At 44.3% G+C, this 19,602-nt stretch overlaps 1 protein-coding gene across 4 annotated transcripts in view; it reads right to left on the reverse strand.

Annotated features, from left to right (window-relative positions):
- The window catches only part of PTPRB (protein tyrosine phosphatase receptor type B), a 60,227-nt gene extending 41,353 nt beyond the window's left edge, over positions 1-18,874 (reverse strand). For 3 of the 4 annotated variants that reach the window (XM_074573212.1, XM_074573203.1, XM_074573191.1), the window contains exons 1-4: positions 18,776-18,874; positions 17,096-17,488; positions 8,305-8,543; positions 2,696-2,978 (exon numbers count right to left, since the gene is read on the reverse strand). In XM_074573212.1, coding sequence (XP_074429313.1) covers positions 2,696-2,978; positions 8,305-8,543; positions 17,096-17,488; positions 18,776-18,830 — 970 coding nt within the window. In that variant the 5' untranslated portion in view covers positions 18,831-18,874. Of the gene's footprint in view, positions 1-2,695; positions 2,979-3,205; positions 3,382-8,304; positions 8,544-17,095; positions 17,489-18,775 lie in introns of those variants that run through there. The other variant, XM_074573220.1, reaches the window with a different exon arrangement.
- Between the last annotated feature and the right edge of the window lie 728 nt (positions 18,875-19,602).

The following is a 19,602-nucleotide window of genomic DNA, read 5'->3' on the forward strand; positions in this document are numbered from 1 at the left end:
AGACTTAACTCATTGTCATTACTATGATTTTTACGTGAAATTAAATACTCCAAAGGTCAAATTAAGTTAGGGATTTGGTCCTCTCCAAGCCTTCAGATTACAACTGCAACTACGGTACACATTATTGATCGCTTTCACCCTAAGTCCTTAATCAGAACAGATCACACTCAAAGTCTAACAAAATATTTTGTATTTTATGGGCTTAGCTACTCCAGCACTTTGTATAAGAAACATGATGAAAAGTGAACTCGGAACAGGAGCAAGTACATGAAAATTTCAACAGGATCAAATATGACCAAAAGTTAAAGTTCCTGAACTAGGTATATAAACAAATCTGAGACTTTCTCGTGTACACTTATTGCATCAAGATGATACAGATGTTCAAAACCTCATTTTGCAAAAGTAAACATGTGAGATGGGATTCCTCTCATTTACCCTCAACCATCTAAACTTCAGGTGCCTGGTTTAACCTAGGCTCTTTGTATAGTCAGGGGAGAAAGCTGGGCACCTCCAAAGGACAGCTTAGCCCATCTTTCTTAGACAAAGGACTCAGGAAGGGAACCTCTCTGAGCACCATGGTCAGGCATCATATTTTTAGACAGCCCATGATAGCTCAGTTCCGCTACCATTCAAATCGGTGGGAATTTTGTTTACAATACGGCTGAAAATATTGCTCATACTTCCATATTCACAGGATAGTTTCCAGGATCACATGCCTACGGACATTCAGGCTCGGTAGATCGTAAAACAAAACTACTGACATCAAGTTACAAAGGAACAGGTGAAAAAGAGTTTCCAGAAAGCTGGTTTAAAATGCTGCCCCTAGTGGAACCGTACAGAGGAATAATCCTCCCTCATTCTGCATTGAAATGCACAGTATTGACAGTACAACATGGCTTGCTGACAGGCATAACAAACCCTGTTACGTTCTTTACAAAAAAATAAATTGACAAGTTTTGGAGCTAATTATGTATTTTAAACATGATCAAGCAATGCAATGGATGTAATTGAATCAAGGGAATAGAGGAACCACGGAGCAATCTGAGTAGCTGTCTGTAGGAAACCTCCATGGTTCCTCTATTCTTATTTCACGCTTTTGACTGATCTCTGATATCCAAACATAAACCTCACTTCAACTATGGTCCACTAATTTGTAGTATTTCAGCTTAAACTTCAATTGGTCTTTTCACTCTGACATCTGCTACATAATATCACTATAATCAGCAGTTGCTTCCAATCACTTTTATCATCTTACAGTCTTGCAAAATCTATTTACTGATTAAAAAAAAAATCATAAATGACAAGTTCCTGTCTAAATGATTATGCATTAATCAAAATGCGGTCTAAAGTGGTATCTTTTTCTCTACTTCGACATAAGTGTTCAATAATAGATCTCTACTATCCTGCAACGATGGTGATTTATACCTGTCATTCTGATAACGGTTGATTTATTCCTTCAATTTTCAAATTAAAAGTCATCAATATTAAAAACAGTTCTCGTGATGTATGACACTGATTTAAATCACTGTCTGCCTAGAAACCATTGCTCATTTTTACCAAGTGACATGACTTGAGCTTACCTTACAGCTATCACACCAGCAGACTTGTCACTAGACTTTTTTTAACTTGAATTACCAAAGCAAACTAATAGAGGGTATTTAATGCATCTGTACAGTTAATGCAGGTAAAAGGGTCTGACAGTAAACAATGTCTCTGAACCGGTAACTGTTAAGTATTTGGCTGTTTCAATCTTCAACACTAATACTGCAAAATACCTCTCCAAAGCTAAGACTTTAGGAGCAAATCAGGGAGGCATTTCATGATGGACCTCATTTAAGACATCTCTGTTTTGAGTCTTGTGTTACCACCAGTCAGACGTTGGACAATACTATATTTCATCATCTTTAAGAAAACGCTAATACAGGTAGAAAGAGTCCAATTCTGCCACGGCAGCCAGTGGCTCTATGTTGTTCATTGCTGTGAAATGCCCAGTTGTTCACATGCACACACAAACACGCAGGCAGAAAGCGGGCTTTCCTTGGCAGCAACCTGGCAGGCTGTTGGAACACTTTTACAGCCAGTCATGGATGTGACACTGTGAGCACTCGCACGCAACTGCACATCGTAACACCTCACTGGTTGTATTCAAGGAAAACGTACAAGCAAGAAGCTTCAGCCTTACTTTCTGACTTTTAGACTCTGGTTAGACAGAATAAAAGTATAGAAATGGGCTGAAACAGTAAACCGTGCTTGAACAGGATCTACCTGCCATTAAATAGATTGCATTTTAAACACAGTAAATAAGCTGTCACCTGAGGAACTACAAAGCCAATAGGTCTGCATGAGCATAAAGGATGTTACAGGCTACTACTTCTTAAAGCATTCTGCTGGATGGCAGCCGAAGGGGTTGAGGAGCGGCAGAAACGTGCTCCCAGCACCGACCTGCTGTCTCTGCACAGCACCGTCTCCTTTCCAGCCTGCTGGCTTAACTTTAGGCAGTGGTTATGCCCGGCAGCGGGGTAAAGACACCTCAAGCGCCGGAGAGCTATGTTCAGCAAGCACTGTAGGTTTACAGTAACTGTAAATGCGTCGCCCCCCTCCTCTTACAGCCGGCCGAACCCGGGGGGACGGGAAGGAGAAGCCCGGCGTCCCTTCCCGGCCCCCGAGCACCTGCGGCGCCGCGCTGCGCCCCTACCTGTCTGCAGGGAGATGTTGACCGCCTCCCCGCCGTCCAGCGGCTCGATGCGGAGGTGGTACCAGGTGCCGGCCTGCAGGCCCCGCAGGCTGCAGCCGTAGGAGCCGTTGCCCGCGGGGGCGGGCTGGCAGCCAGCCGCCTCCCCGTCCTCGGAGCGCCCGCTCAGGCTGAAGTTGCAGGCGCGGCCGGCGGCGTCCCACCGCAGCCGCAGGCTCTGCCCGGCCACCCGCCGCTCCGTCAGGTTGGCGATGCATCCCGGTCCCGCCGCCTCCCCCGGAGCGGCCTGCGGAGAGAGAGAGAGAGAGACAGCGGGGAGAGTTCGGGGAGAGCCGCCGGGCAGCGCCGGCGTTCTCCCTGGGTTCGCCTCCCCGACCCCCGGCCCCGCTTCGTGCGGTGCCGGTGCGGGGCAAACCCGGCCTGTGCCCACCCCCTCGGGCTCGGCTGGGACCTGCGAGGGGCGACCCCCGCACCTATCCCCCACGCCCCCCCCCTTTCCCCGGCACAGCTCACCTTGGTCAGGGCCAACGCCGTCCACAAGGCGAATCCCGCTCCATAGCTCAGCATCGCCGATAGTTTTTAACCCCGAAAACCCTCGCGGGGAGGGGAAGAGGGGAAGGGAGGCGGCGGGGTGGGGTGGGGTGGGGTGGGGTGGGGGGGCGATGAAGAAGCGAAGTGGCCGCGGCGGGTCCCGGGGGCCCCCCCCGCTCCCCGGCCCGGGCTCCCCGCGGCGGCGGCCGAGCCCTCTGCCGGGCCGCCCGCTTGCTGCATGCGATCGGGGCTTACCCCGGCCGCCTTCGCCGCCTCCCGGCCACCGGGGTGGGGTGGGATGGGATGGGGTGTGTGTGTATCGGGGTGGGGGGGGCGGTGGTGGTGTGTGTGTGTGGGGGGGGGGGGTTGCCCGTCGCCCGCCCGCCCGCGGTTGAGGAGGAGCGGAGGAGGCGGGGGAGGCGGCGGCCGCTGCTTCCCAGGCTGCCATTCTGACCCGGGCTGACTCTGCCGGAGCCCTTCCCGCCGACTTCCGCAATCAAGAGGCGATTTCCTCGCCCCTTCTTGCGGGCGGTGAAGCCCGGCCAACCCCCCCGCGCCTCCTCCGGGACCCGCCGCCCGCCGCCGCCCCCCGCGCCCCCCGGACGGGGGGCGCGGGGGGCGGCGGCGGGCGGCGGGTCCCGGGATGCCGTCCCTCGCTCCTTGTGGGTCCCACCTTCCTCCCAGCTCCTCTCCCACCCCACATCCCTTCCTCTCCGCTTCCTCCCCGGGGCTTCTTTCCCCGCGTTCCTCCTGGCTCTTGGGGGGGCCCTTTGCCCCCTCAGGTGATGCTGTTGTGGGACGCCGGCCGCACCTCGCTCGACGCCGCCTTGCCTTGCCTTCATGCCCACCTCTCCTCGCCTGTCACCCCATCTCCTGGCCCACCCTCCTCTTGGCCTCAGCCATCCTTAAACCACCGTTCCAACTCCCGTGTCCCAAACGCAGACGTTTTTAGGGGTTAGATGCAGACCACCGAGGCCTCCATCCTCTCCCTGCGGCACCGCGACCGGAGGTATTGCAGCAAGAAGACTCCCAGCAGAGCCCGATGCCGAGCTGCTGCCCACAGCAGACGGAGTAGAAGCCCGTCTGTCAGCGGCCAAGTTATCTCAGCGTTCTGTTTTGTTCCGCATCGGCTTGTGTCCTTGAAACAATTCCTTCCCGCATCCCCTGAATAACTCCCAAGCTAAAATTACACACGCCACGGAAAGCAAGAAAGTCACCCTGTTTTCAGGCTGCCCCAAACGAGCTGCGCGCAACTCCGAATTCGGCCGCAGCTGCTGCACAGCTCTCCATCTCTGTCATGCGTGTCCGTTCCCTTCTTGTTTATGTTTAAGCTCCTTAAAACTCACGTATATGTATATGTGGGTTGGCGTAAGGGAGAAGAAACATAGCCAGAAGGGTTTTGGACCTTCAGATATCCAAACAGACAATAAACTAGAGGCCATGGGGTAAATTTGAGATTGGATAAAGGGGAGGAATTTGACTTTTCTTCAACGGGAATGGCACTTTTCTGCATCTTTCTGTACTGCATGATGCGTGTGGGATTTTAACTTTTAAAAGCAGCACCCCAAGCAAATTCACCATTTCCATTTTACTTTTGCCCCATTTTAGGGAGAAAAAGGTGCTGCCTTTTAGGGGAGCTGCTGCTGTAAGATTTTTCTGTGCATCAGCCTGTCAAACAAGACACAAATGTTTGAAAAACCTTAGCTCTCATTCTTCAGAAACTGAAGGTCTGAGCACTCGTGGGTGGTACCTGCACCTGTGGAAAGCTTCATCTCTCCCCGTGGAGATCCATGCCCGGTCCTAGGGACATGGAGCTGAAAGTGTTGGGCTTTACTCTGCGAAGCTTGGGATGATTAATAACTTTATGAACATCACCTTAAATGATGATATTGATTATTATGCCATTCTCGTAAGAATTGCAGAACAAGTTCTCCCTTGGAAGAGATGTTTTACGTACTTCAGACAAAAGGAGGGACCGTGCCCCAGAGAGCTAGTACCATTAATAAATGAACCACTGATGGAAAACATGATGTGTGTCTGTGTGTATTAGACCTAAACTGGGACTAAAATGACATAGGTGTCTTGTAATCAGTTCAAGGTCAGAGAGTTTGACAGTGTAAATTCATCTTTAGATGATCATGCTTTTTGGACCTAATGGCATAAACCACACCAATATTTTTCCAGCACTGGAGGAGAGCAAATCTGAAGGCTTATCGGGATGTTTGGATTACTTCAAACCCCTCTCTGAAAATGGCAATATGTGGAGTAACCTGCCTTTTCTTGGAAAGTGGAGCTCACATTGTAAGGATTTTTGAAAACATCCATAATCCGAATTTGCAGGGAAGATATAATTCAGATATATAGGTGTAAATTAGTTAAGTAAATGTAAAATGTGAAAGGAACCCAACAGTGCAAACTTTTAAAATTCAGGAAAGGAATTGAACTTACAAAGTAAAATTTAAAGACCCTTGGCAATGTCTGTCTGTCTCTTCCAGCTAACAGAAGATAATGTGTGGAGAAAAGGGATGCTGCTCCTTCTCAGCGTTGCCCATAATTTAGAAGTTCCCACTTTGTTTCTCTTATTCTTGCTATTGTAAAATCTTTGAAACTACTCTGCTATAATAGTAGGAAAGTACCAGTGTATTAAGGGTTTTGAGACTTCCTTCTGCACATTATCCAGCACAAAGCTGCTGTAAGGGCAAGGTCTGACACAGACGTCTGTGCCAGCACTGGAATAAAACAGGAGGGGTCCACAATTCACTGGTGACAAGATATTTATATAGAATAGCCAACATGATACGAATAATTATTTCCAGATTGGTATTGAATAAATGGGCTTTTAGCAAATCGGCAGTCACACAGCCTTTAACGCTTACCGATCTGTGTGGCAAGCCAAGAAATTAATTAAAAAAGAAAAAAAAAGAAAAAAAAAAAGGACTGGAAGTGAGTTTTGGGAGTGGCCGGATGTGTCTCTAATAGCAGGCTCCAAAGTCCCTTTCAGACACTTTCCCAAGGTTTCCTGAGTTCTTTTTTTTTTAACACCAGCCTCTCTCTCTGTCTCTCTAATCAAGAGGAAATGGGCTTTGCATAGCTTTTGTCATGGCTTGAAAGTGCAAGCTGCAGTTTTACTTGAAATCCAAGGCTGCCCTAAACTAAACATTTTGTTCGATTGAAGTGTCACTGTTGCGCGCCCCCCCCCCCCAAAATGGGTATGCTCACAGCCAAATAACATCAAGGCTTTACTTCTACAAAGAAGAGGACCTAGCCTGGGCAGATGCAGTTCATAGGAGGTGTTGTCTCCCAAACAGCACTCAGCGCTTACTTAGTCTAGTCGATGTGTTTTCAAAGTATCATGTTAAATCTGGTTAATCCTTTAAACGTCCCTGCTAGTTTGACTAAAATGTTTTTAACTCCACTCTAGACAGGGAAACTGAGAGATGGAGGCCAAAGATGTTAAGTTTGCATGTCTAAATTGGTGTATCTAGATTCAAATGTCCAGACCCGTCTGGAGGCTCTAAGGCACAGATATTAATGATTTTTTTTTTTTTTCATGGATATGCTTAGAGTGCTTATCACCCAGGATTCTGGTTGGAAAGCTTTGACCTAAGCAACTTGCTCAGCACGGCTTATTTGAATCAGGAGGTGAACTGGGGTAGGAACGCAGGAGGCAGTAGCTTCAGTTCAAAAGGTGCCATTTCTCTAGCACTGTTGGGATTATTCAGGAGGAGTGCTGTTGGCAGTTTGGATAATACTATATTATATAGGACATTTCCATTTGGAGACTGGAATTCTCTGCAGGAGGTATGCATTTGGACAGAGGGCATGGGGAAATTAGCTCAGCCTGCCTGCACCAAGGCAGAATAATCCTATTTTAAAAGAACCGTCTCCATCAGCTGTGGAACAGGATGCAGTGCATCCATCATCAGCTCAGGCCCTTTCCTTCAGCAGCACCAGAACAGCAGTGTCAGGGTCTGTAAACCTTCGAGCTGGTTATTTGGGTCAACATAGTCCTGGGTGACACTACTTCTCCTTTCTTCCTGTCTCTACTGATGTTGTTCATACCAGATTGTACAGATTGCTCTGTCCACAGCCCTCCCAAATACAAAACACATTTCTTAGTCTCATCCAGAGTAACATTGACACCCAATGTAGTAACTGAAACAATATGTTTGCCTGCCCCAATATACTGAATGCAGTGTGGTCTCCTGGACAAGAAGCCACAGGGAATTTAGGGATTTTCAGTTCTAAACCGCTGTTGATGTCGATGCAGTGACCAATAATGTCCTGCATGCTTTATCGTACGCTTTTTGCCGATGACGATTCCAGATTTGCTCTCAAATCACTTAACTGTGCCTTGCCCACACACAGAAAAAAAAAAAGAGAGTGGAAACTGATGCGGCGGTACTGAATGCCCACTGTCAGCTGCACCTATGGATGGGGCTGGCATCCCCGTTCCCCTCCCCTGCCAGGGCTGTTTGTGGTTGGAGAGAGCAGAGATCAAGAAGCGGCTGCGTGTCTCCACTCTGCCTATCGGTCAGTAGATAAGCTCACCAGGGTCAAGGACAGGGTTCCTTGTAAGGTAAGTTAAAGCATTCAGATTTCACTTGCTTTAATCTGCCAACCATGTATGTAATTTCAGGACTCAATTATCCTAAATAAGGTCATAAACCATACTGTGATTCTTAGAGAGTAATTAGAGCTAGACCCTCATGTCGTGCAACAAACAGATGGCAGAGCCTAAGTCAGAGAGCAGACACCCAGGCCCCTGTAGCTTCTCCCACATCCATGAGCTTTCCACTGCTCCTCAAGTATCCTGAGCATTTCCCTCATGCCGAGAGATTTTCCCAATGCATTGTGCACACCAGGACTGGGCTGTACAGAAGAGGCAGAGTTTTTCTGCAGCTGTGCTTCTAGGAAAGGGCACTATCAGCATGAAGAAAGTATCTCGCCAAAATAAAGAACAAAGCTTAGTCCTGTAGCTGGTTTTTTCCAGTTCACGGAACATCCACCTGTAATAGCTATCAGGCTCCACAGAGTGGAGCAGGCTTAATAAGAATCAATCAATAATTCTTCTGCCTTACCTCTTCTGTAGCGCTAGAGTATTGAAGAGTAGTTGCTGGGATCCAGGCTTTCTCTGTTACTGCAGATTTCAAGTCAAAGTAAAGGTTTTCAATGAGATTTTTACTGAAGTGCTCAGTCACATTTCTGATGAACATCTCTGTGCTACTCTTCAGCAGATTTTCAGGCCCAGAGGTAACAGCGTTTAAAGGGGGGGATGTAGTTCTAGTACTCCATATGGCAGTGTCTGCATCTTGGAGATCTAAGACAAATAAAGGAAAGTAATTAAAAGCGGCTCTACATTTTTATAAACAATTCTTTAGATGCCAATAAATGTGGCTGATGTGACTCCTAAGTAGTTTAAGTGCGCCTGTCAGTTCTATAGGTTTCTGTTTTCAGTGCAAACTTGCATTTTGCATCAATACCAAAGTTTGTGCAAACTTGCATTTTGCATCAATACCAAAGTTTGTGCAAAACAAAAGCAGAAAAAAATTAATTTCCCTGAACATTCATACCATATTTTTAAATACAGTCCATCAGTGATTCTGAAGTGAAGAGAAAGATTGTACTTTGTCATTAACAGCACAATGTTTTCACTCATAGCTTTTTCACTTGCTGAGTCTATCAAACAGCACACAGTTTCAGCTTTATATGGCCAACCCCGCCCCCTTTATAAGTACATGGGCCAGATTCTCATCTGCTTTTTGTTGGTGTAGGTTCAAAATATGGCTTTGTTCAAGATAATTTGTTCAAGATAATTTTTTTGTTCAAGATAATATTTGTTCAAGGTAAGTTCCTTGTGCCCACATGGGACATTCCTCTTGCGTTTTTAAATCAGTCCCATGCAGAGACCACGCTAACCCCTGACTGCTCCCTTTCCAAGGTTCAGCTAACAATCGTATCAGTTAACTGAAGTGTCTGCAAATATAATGGTGGATTTGCTTTTTTAGTCACGTATCCTTCAGAGAACGCCAAAGTTGCAATTAGAGCGCAGGAAAGATTTTACTACACATTTTTCCTCCACATTTTCATGGCTCTTCCTCCCCATTGGTATGTATTTAATATCCTTTCTTTGTGGCTGTGAGGGCAGGGTTCAAGCTGTTGTGGCCTCTACATCTGGTAGCATCACATTTCAGGCGAAGCGATTGGAATTACTCACTGGCCCCTTCTCCTCACAAAAAGCTGCCCTGCCATTGCTGGAGCGCAGCTCGTGTGCGTTGGCTCAACGCCCAAGACACTTTGTCTGTCCTTGAACTGGGGTCTCCAGCATGACAGAACCTTGTTTTGCTGCTGAGCCACTGGGCTGGTTGCCATTTGTAACAACTTTAGTTCACAAACCCTCTAAAAAAAAAATAATGTAATGACTGGGTTAAATTGCAGCAGAAGCTTCCAAATGTAATTACTTGGTGCGCAATTATGATGTCTTAGCCGGCCAACGTGTGATTACTTTTTACCCAAAGGATCAGTGGGTGAGTTTCTATGAAGTCAACATGATGGGTTTTTTCAGTACATGTAAATATATATGTTAATATGTTTATATAAAGAAACTTGCAGTACTGTCACTTGCATCCAGAAAAAAAAGTGAGATTGTAAACCCTTGTAAGTGACACCGTCATGCAAGCGTTTCCTGTGCCCAACAGCACAGTGCGTTCACCTGGTACACAGTTGAAGTTGGAGGTTGAAAAGGATTTGTTTGCTGGAATGGGTTGATACCCAGATTAAACATTTTCCCTCCTTTTATCTAACTGTGCTTCTCTGGGAATAAAAATCTCCAAGTCTCCACTTAATTGCAAAAAATATTGATCAAATATTTTTCCAAATCGAGGCACTGAAAACAGTACTACAGATCGAATTCTGCTCTCTCTTATACCCACGCAGAGGGTTTCGTCAATCCCTCAGGTCTGGTCCAACACTGCACCATCACCTTCATGCTGCTGCGTTTGCAGAATCCCCTGCAGAGCGCCTACGGTGCCGAGTCTGCTGTGGTCCTACCTCACGTACCTTCATGGCCCCCACCAAAAGGACAGGGAAGAGTCTGGCAGGGGCGGCCCTGTGCTCAAGCTGTCGTCAGCTGCTGAAATAAACCCATCAGCTGACACAAGTGCAGCCTCAGCCTAAATTCCATGTCAGTCATTGTTCCTGCAGATCTCCCATTAGTCGAGGGTCTCTGAAAGTCTGCAGTAGGCAACTAGAAAGGCAACTAGAAGCCCAAAGGACTTGGAAAGAATTAGGCCTGCTGGCTCTCTGCCTCTGAGATATCTCCAAGTTCAGCAGGGAGTAGCTTACTGATAGAAAGACGGCTAAACAAAAGTACATCTGAGTGGTCAGCAGCTGCTTGGGAAAAAAGGCCACTCAATTGGGTTCCTAAATATAGATTTACACACCCAACAAAAACACATTAAAAAAAAAATCTTGGATTTATTTACAGACAAATAGCAGCAATTCCAACAGGAAGACGTTTGCGTTCCAGTGCAATTGTGCTTCAGGAAAGCTGCTGCTCCATAAAAGGGAAGCTGGTGCCGCCAGCGACATTTACGGGACTCGGCAGCCAGGGGAAAACCAGCATTCCTGGTGCGGGAGCGGAGGGGAGAGCTCGACTCTCCTGGAAGCAAAACGCTTGGTCCTCAGCAACGTTCCACCAGCCCGAGGAGGTACCATGAACAAGTGCTTGGTCACTGCACAACCCGACTCCTATTTTTAAGCTCAGGGCTACCCTGGGTTTCCAGTTAAAGGATCTTTCCCAGCAAAGACTGACAACAGTCTCTTACCTGTAACCTACGGGTGGAAATGGCTTGTGCTAAGCACTATGCCACACCGGAACTTCGGATATACGTATCAGGACTTCCCATGTATGCTACATTGGACTGACTAATAGGGTTCATATCTGCCCTCACTTCAAGAAAATCGGGATCCAGGTTTACGTTCTTTTTCTAAGGAAAGTCACTATGGTCCCAGCATAAGGACCCTCATAGCCCTTCTTTAATAGCAGGCACTTATAAAAGAAAACTGCATATTATAAGACCCAAGCAAACAGATTTATACACAACTTGAGCTCCAAATTTTTAAACCAGAAAAAACTCACCTCCCATCTGGACATCAGTAAAGTACACAGAAATCCCAACAGTGGGATTTTTCAGAAGTGTTTAGCATTGTTCTAGCAGTCTCTTTGGAAATCAGTCATTAAACCGTTCATGGGAACAGAACTGCAGCACTGACACTGACGCTGATCACTAGTGGCTGAATGATATACAGCGTGTGAACATACCATTGTAATCATCAGTAGCACACCCAGGAGAAATTATGACATTCTGACTAAGCGCATATTTCATCCATGGGGTGTCCTGCAGACTGCATCCATCTGCACAGCAGCAGGCTGCTTACAAGGAAAGGAAATCCATACGTTTTGCATGTAGGATGAGTACGAGTGCTGGTTAGCTGTCGAGTACTGAGAACTCCACAGTGCTGCCTTCAGACTCAGACGAGCTGGCATGGTGCAGCTTTCTGCAATAGCTTGCACCTATCTACCTACCTATTAAAGCACAGTTTCAGAAAACTAAGGCTGAATTGCTAATGAAACAGAAAGGAATCAGATATCTATTGTATAAGAAGAAATACTCCGTAAGACTACCTCTAACTCGCTGACAGTAAGACTTGAAACTGGAAGGAGTCGTTTTAAGATCTCTGCATGTGCAGGACAAAATGAATTGTCTTTTTAGCTGTCTAACTACTTGTAAATAGACTGCAAAAACAAAGACTCTATTTTAAAAACATAATTCAGATTTCTGTTGTACGTAGGAGTGTGACAGAAGAACAAAATCCACTAAATGTCCTTTCTTTGCCATTCAATGTAGTCCTTTTAAAAACTGCAAAATCTATGCCACTTGAAAAAACGTCACCTTCTTTATCTGAAATGCTGTAGAAGTTAGCAATGTTTGTATCTCATGTCAGAGAGGTCAAATGTCTACAAACTCCAGACTAATCCTGAGCTGCTCTTTTTCTTGCTTGTTTTTGAACTTTCAGCACCAGTCCTAGCAGAACATCCCAGATAACTATAGTGATAATATCATCGGTTTATCAGCCCTATTTCTGACACTCTGGATAGCCCCAGCTCACCCCGAAGTGGATTTTTGGTCACTGAAAGGTATCTAGACTCCATTAACTCCATGGATTACATCTTTACTGAAGAAAGCTCAGAACAGGAGCTACTATGTAGACACCTAGGACCTGGTTCAATTGCCTAAACATAGTTACCTAGTGTAATCTGAACTGCCCTACGGCATCGGAGGCATCTGCTCAGGGCTCTCATAGCACCTATGGGACACTGGGTCAGCTATGTCTTTCTGGGTAGGCAGACAGAGGTCAGGTGGGGTGACCCAGAGCATCTCAAATGGCAAAAAGCACCTATGTTGACACAACTGAAATAAGCCCTTCCTTCAGTCCCCTACATTTAGATACGTAGAAGCTGAAACCCACTCCAGCTTCTACACAGAGATCCATACAAACAAAAAGGGAGAGAACGTAATCGTGAATATTACCAGTACAGTTGTCTGGAACGGGCACTTTTGTTAGCACTTGCAGCAGAAGATGAAATAATAAAGCAGGACTTGCCATCCTCCTGGTTGCTCTGGGAAGCTGTTCATATCATTCCATTTTTTCCCTATGAAAGTAGCTGAGCTGATTTTGTTCTATACTCTCTGCGCTGTGGCTTACTGAGACTTTGAAAATTTATGAGAACAAAAGATCTAGGCTACACTGCAGATTTTTCCATTTCTTTTTACAAAATGTAAGAACACATTTATCTTTGTGCTTCCAACAGTGTGCTATTGGATTGTGTACAAGGTCTTGTAATTATGTCCAAGGATCTGACATTTGATGCCTTTCATTTTCCAGGTGGAGCTGAGCAACAGTTGTCAGCCATTTATAGCTTTGACCAAACAAAGAAGATTCAAGTAGTTTTTGGTATTTCATGGGTTCACACAGATGTTAAGAAACTCTTTTACTTACAAAGTCCTATAAAATAATAATTCAGGGAGATAAAAATTTGTTTGAGTGAATTTTTTTTAGGAAAAAAGTTTTGGGTCAACTTGAAGGTGGAATGAAAATATTCTCACTGTTCTAATTTTTCCTGGAGAAATTTGTAAAGGTTACACACACACAAATCCAACCTGTTGTGAACTTACGGATGGATTGTTGCAGTCATTACAAACGCTAAAGGCATGGAAAAATTAAAGCCTGGAGATAGTAACGTGATTGCTTTCCCAAGAGTGCCAAGAAGATGCACGTGTCTTCCTTTACCCTGTTCTGCAGTTGTTACTGCTGGTCCAGTGGTTCGGAGCGCGCTCTGAGTCTCTTCCACCAGCCATCACACCCACTGAAGTGTCAGCAGTGGGATGTGAACTCAGTAAGCTCAGGCTCTGATGTGAAGGCGGCAAACTAGAAATGGGATAAGGGGAAGAGAGATGCGCACAGGAAAGAGAATATAGAGGCCCAGAAACTGGGGTAGAAAAGGAGGAAGGACTGTGGAGGTAACAGTTTGAACATCAAACGGCACATCAGGCTTTGGCTCATACATAGTATCTGATATTTTGTCTATTTTAGACTGCAAACAAAACAAGAGATAAAAAGACGCTATTTGAATTCCTTGTCCAACTTGTTTTATATCTTTGTAGATCCCACTATGGTTCTTAAGTATTTGGCAATAACGGTAAGTAATAAAAACACTCTCCTCCACAAAATCAGCTACTCTCTTGAATGGGGCTTTGCCTTGATATCCACAGTTCTAGGGTTTTGCAGCTACAATTCCTTCAGGAGATGTCCCTACTATGTATGATATGGTAGGAGAGAAATGCAATGCAGAGCACCATATTACAAAACAGTTGATGTCACCTTCTGCATCCAGACTGCTCTACAGGCTGTGTGACAGCCTCTAGATCTCAGTGAATAACTGCAGGATACAGCTTGGACTTGTGTCTCCCTATTTGAAGTCGTTCTCCACTGAGTGAATAATTGTTGGTCTGCAATGGTTTTGAAGTTTGTTGGTAATATTCGAGGTGCCACATAGCATTACCTCTGTTCTTAATTGGATATTTTATTGAAAGTAACCTACCCAGACCAAAAGAAGCTTTTAAGAATTGCTTACACAACTCAGAAGTGACATCAGTGTTAGTGGGTCAGCATTAGCAGTGCTCTGGGTGCTTTCCAAACATACAAGAGGAGACGAGGTTTGCTCTGCAATTGTTACTTGGATGCAACAATTTTTGCTCTTTTCAGTTGTCCAGCCTTCTATCCCTTCACTTCCCCCATGTTTTCCTCCTCCCTGTTTCCATTCCCGTCCCTTCTCCTGGGTCCTGTGCTTAGAGAAGCTCTGACCCAGCAGACGCTTAGTGAAAAGAAGACCTCATCACTATACAGACTATTCCTCTCTCCGCCCAGAATCTCCTCATGAATTTGATGAGAACTGAAGCCTCCCCATCTCAAGGGAGATTGATACCTCGTGTCCCTTCTTCATGTTAGCTGTTTCAGCCAGAGGCCAGATTCAATCACAGCTTTGTGTGAGAAAGACTGTCTGCTGTCAGACTTAAAGTGATCCCTGATGGAACAGAGGTGTGGTACATATTTAAACTGATCCTGATTTCCACAAAGAGTCATTTAGGTCAGGATTGTAGCAAAAAAATGTATATCCAAACACATCTCAGATGGCTGATTTGAAATCCAAATCCAAGCCCAGACTTTATGCAGGCTCAGAAAAATCACACTTGGCACTTGAGTTAGGTCCAGAATAAAAGGTAGTTGCAGCTGTTGGGTTTGGAGCTTGTACTATATCTGGGCTGATAAGATGTTTGGGATGCAATTCAGTGAGTCACTCCTTTGCCAAAATATAACTATTTTTATGAGTACTATGAAAACAAAGGGTAAATTATATCAAAATATGGTGTTAGTAAGGAGTAGAAAAACAGCCATTTTAGCTCCAAAGACTTTGCTCAGTTTTTACTATCTTAGCTAAATATAGACTGAATATGTTATTTTAGGCTGATCCATTGCTGCTTTCACTGAAAGCAGACAGATGTTCTTGGAAAACGAATTTTATGCATTCAACATTGAAAATTTTGACATGCATATGGATGTCAAGACCAGCATTGTGAGCATTAGATTTTGTTCTTGTACTACTACTTATTATTATTATTGTTGTTGTTGTTATTATTATTATTATTAGAAAATTAATCTCTTTGCACTACTTCAACTCTTTATGAGTTTCTTATATATCTAGAATTCTTAGTTAGCTATTGAGGAGTATAACGTCCTGTTGATTTCTTAGCAGAGCTTCCCAGAGCTGTCAAAAAGGAGATAACTGACACAGTGAGACTCTTAAAGTGGATCTACAGGCCTGCCTATGGAGAAAATTTCAGGAAAATTAAGGTAAATTCATTAAAGGACTGAGCACAGTAAATAGGTGAGAAGGTGCTTTAATACCCCATGATAACCGTCTTAGTACTCATTGGTCTTAAATTGCTTCTCCTCTGAGGATGATCAAGAAAAGGATGGAAGGTTACTTTAACTTTGTTAGGCCACGCTTCATCCAGCTATCTAAAGAAAATAACACTGCCTGCGTACCTCATCTTAATTTTTCATGGTGTCTTCGAATAAGCAAGCCATACTCACCCTATACACAGGACTTCAAACAATTTTTCCTTTTTAATCCCTAAAATATATGGGAGGGCTGGAATGGCATCTTGGCCACTTTTCCATTCCTTGAATCTGCAAGCTGTCCTGTCAGACCTCCACTCAGGTGAGTAGTCCTGCTGCTGTGAGTAGAGTTCTGCAAGTGCAAATTTGCTGAAAAAAATGGTACTTTGCCTTACAATGAATGGGTGCTTAGAACGGTTAGAAAGAACACGGATTTGTTTTAAACACTCTGAAAAGTTGGCCATGTGCAAAAGTATTGGGTCATAAACCATTTTTTTAAAATCCTGTGAAGACAAGAATAAATTGTGTGTTCCCCAATAAAAAGCTTAACTCTGCAGGTTGTTCTTATTTACCATGACGAACTGCTTAATAGTGCGCAAGAAGAATGTCAACAGTACTGTCAGGAAGGATTGACAACAGGATATCAAGGACAGTGTTATTAAGCAGCACTCAAACTGTTCTACCTTCCTTTTGCTATGGATATGGAAACGTATAACCACAGAGGTATATCAACACATCTATGAGTATGTGCACAGGCCCACGTACCTCAAACTGCTATTGCAAGAATTTCTGAGATTTTTGATTCAGTTCATTATCTTGAGGATTTTGAGTGTTCTCATATATATTGCATCTAAGTGCGAAGTGACACCGTGTAAACACGTGAATGTGTAAGCCATGTCTGTTCTAATCATGGATTTGGATTAATCAGAGAAATAATTGTGCAAATGTTTGATTTTCAGATGTCTTCTTGCTCTTGACAGATTGAATCTGGATTTGTATGATAAAATGAATGGGGAGGAGAAGGACTGTTATACATCCATATTTTTTAAAAGTACTAGGAATTAGTACCCACGATTCTGTTTAAAAGTGAAAAAGGAAATGAGACAAGATTGGGAGTGGAGAAAAGGAGAGACATCCTGAAAATATAAAATGGCTTAAAAGCCCCACCAGTTGTGAGAACAACAGCACTCATCTCATCTGTTCTTTTTATGGTTCTTTAAACTACTTTCAACTATGACAAACATTTTTCTATATGAATAAAATATCATAATTTTTAACATTTAAGTTAGCATAAAAGAGACATTTTTGTTATGAAAACTTTCAGGATACTTCCCTGAAGGAGTAGCTCACCTTGCTTTGAGCACAGATTTACATAAACAGGTTTTCCCGTCTCGCTGGCTTCTAGCTGCATCCAAGTATGAAGGTATTTCTTACTCTGCTTGGCCATTACCTTCTGACCTTGCTTTGTGAGAAAGAGAGAGCTGTTGGCCACCTTCAGGAGCCCATCCTCCTCCTGGCAAGTCCACCTGACTGCCTGGGGACAATCAACGATGATGCTGCGAGATGACAGGGCAGAGCGTGTAGAGATGCTCAGGCACTGGGCGGATTTCACATGGAGGAGCCTGTCATCTGCCGTCCACTGCCACTGCTGGTTGAGGTTGGTCATATTGCACTTTTCCATAATGACTCCTCTCTTTTCTGAAAGACACTGCTGTTTCTGGACATGGATAATCAGAAACCCTTCTGGAAGAGGAAAATTCCAGAAAAATGCAATAGATTACACACGGTTATTTAACAAAAAGCAAATTCTTGATGATTTAAAGCATATCAGCAAATAAATCTCGCTTCCCACTGTCTATGTGTTGAACTTTTCATGAACTTTCCATGTGTTGATCCTATTTTAAAAAAACCCAAATGGACAACCCACATGATACAAGTACTGGTAATGCAAAGAGTGAGAACGCAAAAAGCAAACTTCTGTGGCAAAGGTCACCTTGACCTTCATGACATACAAGAATGAAAAAAATTAAACTGGATATGAAAGGAATCCAAGAACTATTAACTTTAAATACCAATTCTAAATACCCCACTTCCCCTGCTTGAAAGCATACACACATCTACACAAGCTCTCAGTCTTTTTCATGGTTTATGACACAGTCTTTTTACAATATAATTTACAGCATGGAAATTGTTTTAGTAAAACTCCTAGTGTTTCTGAAGAAAACATATAAGAGGATATTCCCAAATCTGTGTGCCTCTGAGTGCCTGTGCCGTTACAGGAATGGAGGCTCTTTACTGATAGGAAGTACATCTGTTTTACTGGATTTACTCCAATGCCTCTAGCTGTTAGTTTTGTGACCATCCTAATTCACGTTAGATGAGCTCTTTGTGCCACCACACTTAAAGATCAACACCAAACGCTCAAGCAAGGAGAACTACAATGCATTCATCAAAAAACCCTGAAGTTACCAAAGCAAAATCCGTACTTGTTACAGAACACAGAACTGGATATTTCAAATGCAGCCTCCCTGCCACATCTTGTTTACGTTTTTCTCTTTTTATAATCTCAGTACTCAAACATTTCCAGCCTTGCTAGTTACAAAGTGCTAAATGCAACATGTATATTTATTTCCCTTGACTGAGGTTTGTCATCCCCCTGGTTTTACAGATCTGGGTATCTTCTAACTAAGCATCACAGAAAGCTCCTGGCTCTGGGAGTTTCACAGAGTAGAATAAAAAATAGGAATCTCCCCTTTGAAGAGCTTGTCCCAAAGCTCAGCTCCTGGATTGTCTACCAGGAGATCTTCTTAAAAACAGAAGAGGTATCTACAGCATAGAAGAAGACAGTTTATTTTCATTTGGAAAGAAATCTAAACAGAACGGGCTACGTTGGCCCTGCCCCCCATTCCTCTTGTATGAACCCAAGAGAAGAAGTGACTCGGTTTTTGTAAGTCGCCAGCTGCCCCAGAGGGCTCTGCTCGGCGTCAGAAAGAGCAATACAGCAGAGGGGAAGTGGGGAGAGACACTTACCTGAGAATGTCAAGGCAAGACAGGTAGAAACCAGGACGTGAAATAAAGAATCCATTTTGCCTCTAGCAACTCCCCATGCTTCTCTTAAAAAAACCCACCTCAGATAAGTGAAGCGAAGGCTAGGAAGGAAATGTGCCTTCACAGGGGGAAAAAGTCAGTGACGAGCACTTCCTTCTATTCAATTGTTTTGGGGAGTTTTACACCACTTTGTCCTTTCATATGATTCTTCAGAGTTTACAAGTTGCTTTATTTTGTAAAAATACAAGCAAAAGAGAGAGAGGTTTTTAAACACCCGGGTAACTAAAAGAGATGACATTGAATCTCTTTAGACTAGAAGTCTAATAAAAAGGTTTTATACTTTTGTGTAATTTGCTGCCTGTGAAATCTTAAAACCTGCAGGTGATTTGGATGGGGCTGAAGAAGTATATACTGTATTATCCAGGGAACAAACACACATTTTTTGGTAAGTGTACATAATCAAGCAAAATCTCCATATTGATACTTCTAACTCCGCAAGTTCTAAAAGCCAAGTGGAGAGGGGGAGGCAAGGGGAAGAGGAGGAGGAAAAATCTCTTAAGTCTGCACTGGGTCTTACACGAACTCCCCCCGAGGGATCAAGTGATGCCGGTTTTGCCTTCCCATCAGGTGATCCACCTTGCTCCATGTCAGTGGGAGATTGCCCATGTCCTCTGGATTGGCTCTCCAGTGGTCTGAAGCCATGGTGGTGGCTAACCAAACTGTGCTAGGCTATGCCTGTTTATGGGGGTACAAGAGCGTGTGGTGCATTAACTGATCTAAGCAAGAACAGAGACTTCAGTAAATATTTT

Source organism: Larus michahellis, chromosome 1, assembly GCF_964199755.1.
Source record: "Larus michahellis chromosome 1, bLarMic1.1, whole genome shotgun sequence".
Lineage (NCBI taxonomy): Eukaryota > Metazoa > Chordata > Aves > Charadriiformes > Laridae > Larus > Larus michahellis.